This window comes from Macrobrachium nipponense, chromosome 28 (genome assembly GCF_015104395.2).
Source record: "Macrobrachium nipponense isolate FS-2020 chromosome 28, ASM1510439v2, whole genome shotgun sequence".
Classification (NCBI taxonomy): Eukaryota; Metazoa; Arthropoda; class Malacostraca; order Decapoda; family Palaemonidae; genus Macrobrachium; species Macrobrachium nipponense.
This window is the reverse complement of record NC_087217.1, coordinates 53596036-53601048: the sequence shown is the minus strand read 5'-3', so window position 1 is coordinate 53601048 and position 5013 is coordinate 53596036. Positions and strand designations below refer to the sequence as shown.

General features: G+C 40.1%; 1 protein-coding gene across 1 annotated transcript; it reads right to left on the bottom strand.

Moving 5' to 3' along the window:
- Nucleotides 1–1870: 1870 nt before the first annotated feature.
- Nucleotides 1871–2641, bottom strand: LOC135201193 (uncharacterized). The gene has a single exon (XM_064230071.1). It carries the CDS (start codon nt 2639–2641, stop codon nt 1871–1873), a length of 771 nt encoding a protein of 256 aa, XP_064086141.1.
- Between the last annotated feature and the right edge of the window lie 2372 nt (nt 2642–5013).

Here is a 5013-nt window from a genome sequence, read left to right as displayed (position 1 = left end):
TATTCTTCCATTTTATTTTATTAACTCATGTGATTATGAGGTTTCTTTGGATTATTATTATTATTGTTATGCAGAAGATGAACCCTATTCATATGGAACACGCTTCACAGGGACCATTGACTTGTAATTCAAGCTTCCAAAGAATACGGTGTTCATTACAAAGAAGTAACAGAATGTAAAGGAAATTACAGAAAGAGATCACTTATTAAAAAAAGAAAAAATAATTTAACAAAACAATAAATATACAGATAAAACTGTAAGTAAATTATTAAAAATACAGGGAGAATTGTATTAGGCAGTAATGAATTGCATCTTCCAATTAACATTATTACTTTTATATATTCTGAAACATTATCTATTTTGTTGTTTTTGGAATTAATGTTCTAACTAGACAGCACTAACTGAGTTTATAAAAAAATCACTGATTTTATTAACACAAATAATTCACTTATATATATATATATATATATATATATATATATATATATATATATATATATATCTCTCTCTCTCTCTCTCTCTCTCTCTCTCTCTCTCTCTCATCTCTCTCTCTCTCTCTCTCTTTCGTTTTCCTGTGTTCGAAAGATATTGCAACTAATAACACGCCAAAAAAAAGCCACAACTTGTAAAAGAACGTTTTCAAACCATTTCCTAACGTCAATCCCCCCCAAAAAAAACTAATTCACAGATTCTCTCTCTCTCCTCTAGATACATTCCATATACGCAAAATTAAAGAAAATTATAGCCTAAGATAAACGCACATTTATCAAAACCACAGCCTTGCAAAAATTACAACTTCCTCTGAGTGACCTTTTTTGTTGAAACATAAAAGAGTCAGTAAATCTAAACCATCCTCTCCCATTTTCTGTTTTCTGAGACTCTGATAATTTATTAGAAAGGGGAGCTACCTACAGAGGCCGTGACAACGAATAAAACCCCCGGGGTAACCTAAAACACCCAGGGGAAACGATTGAAGTGATATAATTTTTTCTTACATAAGTTATCAAATCGTTTTCTTAGACTTTTGGACGGATTCATTACGAAAAGGGAGCTACCTGAAGAGGCCGAGACAATGAATAAAACCCCCGGGTAACCTAAAACACACAGACGAACCTAAATACCCCGGGGGAACCTAAAACACACAGGGGAATCTAAACCCCCCGGGGAACCTAAAACACACAGGGGAACCTAAAACCCCCAGGGTAACCTTAAACACCCGGGATAGCCTATAACATCTGGGGTAGGCTACAACACCCGGGATAACCTAAAACACCCAGGGGTAACCTAAAACACCCAGGGGAACCTATAACACCCGGGATAACCTAAAACATCAGGGGGAACCTAAAACACCTGGGGGAACTTGAAACTCCCGGGATAACCTAAAACACCCGGGGAACCTAAAACCCCGGGGGAAAGTAAAACACCCGGGGTAACCTAAAACATCAGGGGGAACCTAAAACCCCCGGGATAACCTAAAACACCCAGGTGAACCTATAACACCCAGGGTACCCTAAAATATCAGGGGGAACCTAAAACACCCGGAGGAACTGGAAACCCCCGGGATAACCTAAAACACCCAGGGGGAACCTATAACACCCGGGATAACCTAAAATATCAGGGGGAACCTAAAACACCTGGGGGAACTTGAAACCCCAGGATAACCTAAAACATCCAGGGGAACCTAAAACACTCAGGGGAACCAATAACACCCAGGGTACCCTAAAACATCAGGGGGAACCTAAAACAACTTGGGGAACTTCAAACACCCAGGGGAACCTAAAACACCCAGGGGAACGTAAAGCACCCAGGGAACCAAAAACACCCGGGATAACCTAAAACCCCGGGGGTAGCCTAAAAAACAAGGGGTAACCTAAAATACCCAGGGGAAACGAACAAACGCACCAACGGCCGAAGAGTAGGAGGAGGAGGAGGAGGAGAGATGCCGTCTGTTAGGAATCAAACGGCCCAGCCAGCGGTGACGAAAAATGGGACCTCCTGTCACCCTGACGCTGAAGGATGGGACGAGGCGTGGCTGGCGAGTTCCATCTACTCCTCTCTCCCTTTTTTTTGTTTTTTTTTCGAGGGGGGGCGAGGAGAGGGTATTGGTGGTTGTATGGAGATTACAGAGGGTGTTGTGTTGCCACATATTGGGGTGGGGGAGAAGAGGTGTAGCGGGTGTTGGGTGAAGGGGTATGGTGGTTATTGAGGGAGGGGTGTTGCTATATTTTGGAGGTGGGGAGAATAGGGTTAGGGAGTGTTGGGGAAGGGGTATGGAGACCCTTGAGGGAGGGGTGTTGCTATATTTTGGAGGTGGGGATGAAGAGGGGTAGGGGCTGTTGGGGGAAGGGGTATGGAGATTATTGAGGGAGGGGGTGTTGCTGATATTTTGAGGGTGTGGGGTGAAGAGGGGTATGGGGGAAGAGGGTAGAGAGGATGGGGTATGGATGTTATTGTGGGAGGTGGGTGTGTTCGTTTTAGGAGGGCTCGGGGGAAGAGGGGTGTTGGGAACAAGGAGGTCTATGGAGGTTAGTGGGGGCTTGCTCATTTTGGGGGTGGGGGAGAAGAGGAGTAATGGGTGGTGGGGAAGGGGGTTGGAGGGGAAGGGGATATGGAGGTTATTGGGGAGGGGGGATGTAGCCATTTTTGGGGGTGGGGGAAAGAGAAGTAGGGAGAAGGTGGAAAGCGAGCTGTTCAATTTTTGTCATGGGGAAGGGAAGTTGGAGAGGAAGGGGATATGGGAGGTTATTGGGGGAGGGGGTTGCAATTTTTAGGAGAGGGAAAAGGTGTTACGAGGTGGGGGTGAGTTGAAGGGTGGGGGGGGGTGGGGTGCTTGTTAAATTATTTTCATGCCTCTCCACGTCGCTTTTGTCGCATTGTCTGGGAATTCCTTGGTCGTGTTTGTGCATGCTTGCTTTTAATTAGTGTTTTATTTATTTTTCTTTAATTCCTCTGGCTACTGCTTTTTATTTCTCGTTCCTGTGTATGCCTGGCTTTACTGAGTAGTTTTTTATTTTAATATATCCTCATCAGCTGAGTGGTCAGTTGACTTTGCTGTGACGTTACTGTGTTCCTTTTTTTAAAAGTGTTTTTTTTTCCTCCTCTATGTCATATTATCCGTCTTACCTGTCGCTTCGTCTGTTTGTTGCATTCCCTTAGTTGTAATGTGTGCCTACTTTTGAATTAATAATTTTTACTCTTACCTGTCGCTTCGTCCGTTTGTGGCATTCAGTTCGTTTTAGTGTGCGCCTACTTTGAATTAATAATTCTTAATCCTACCTGTCACTTCGTCCGTTTGTCGTATTCAGTTCGTTTTTGCGTATGCTTACTTTGAATTGATAACTTCCACTCCTACCTGCTGCTTCGTCTGTCTATAGCATTTCCTTTGTGTCAGTGCACGCCTACTTTGAGTTCATAACTTTAAGGCGTCCGACTTGCTGGCTTGGTGATTAAGTGGATATATACACTCGCATGTGCACATACACCAATCAATTTGACTCTTAGAATTTCTATTTATATCAGTTATTCAGTAAATATGGCTTTATTTTTTACTTTAACGTCATTCGAGTAAGCTAATGGTGTTAAATTTTGAACTGGATTTTTTTATCAAACGAATCACGAAGTAGTGGATATATTCCAATTTCTTTTAATGTTAGGTTTTTGCCATATTTTCATCGACAAAGATCAAACATTAACCGGTTGACAAAGCAACATAAAAAAATAACGCAAACAATATACGTATATATATATATATATCACATATCCACAGGTCTTATTTTTCACCTGTGGATATGTGTGATAAACGAATCACGTGCTTAAGGTGATTTATAACAAATGTTCATATATATATATATATATATATATATATATATATATATATATTATACTATACACATCCACATACATACGTACACCCACACACACACATTTATAATATATATATATATATATATATATATATTATATATATATATATACATACATACATACATACACACACACACACACACACACATATATATATATATATAATTAGACTGGGTTTTATATATAATACATATTGTATATATGTATGTAGGTATATATATGTATGTATGTAAGTATATATATATATATACATATTGTATACATGTATGTAGGTATTTTAATATATTTTATGTAGTATTATTTATAATTTATTATTATTATATTTTTAATTAATATTTATTAATTATTATATATATTATATATATATATTATTTATATATCATATACTTCAATAACCCTTGAACTCTCAAACCGCCCATCATCCGAAATTTGGAACAGCGAGGCCCCAGCCAAAACAACGTGGGTCTTTGTCCATATCTCCTCGCAATCTCCTGCAACGATTCTTCCTACTACCACAAGAAGAAGAAGAAGAAAGAAAGAAAGACTTTCCACATTGTTGAAATTGCGAGAGATTCTTGCAAGAAGCGAAATCTTCTAAACACACCCCCCCCCCCCCACACCTCCCCGCCCCCAAACATTTGCGGTGGTGGCGCCCTCAGCCGCATGAACGGCCTTTTGAGAATTAATTTGTTTATCATAGTTACCCCTGAGCCACTCACGGTTTGCTTGGCTTAGAGAGGGATTTAGAAGGCTCCTCTCGCAGCCCTGGCCATCCCTCCTCCTCCTCCTCCTTGTCCTTAAGGGAGGGGATAGGAAGGGGAGGTAGGTAGGAAGGTCGGTAGGGGAGGGATCGAGAGAGAGAGAGGGAGAAGGAAGGAGAATTCGAAACTGCACTGAAGTAAAGGAGATGAAAGGAGGTGAATGAGGAGAAATGGAAAATACGAAGAGGAGAAATGAGAGAATCAGAGAACGATAAATGTTCGAAATAAGAGAGAGATGATAAGAATAATGATGTCGTAATTAAAGATAAAATAAGGATAATGATGCAGTAACGTGTATAAATAATAAACAGAAAAAAACAGGTTGCACATTAATCTGAAATAAATTTCTAGAAATGAAGATGAGGCAAAAGTTAAATTTAACGGAGAA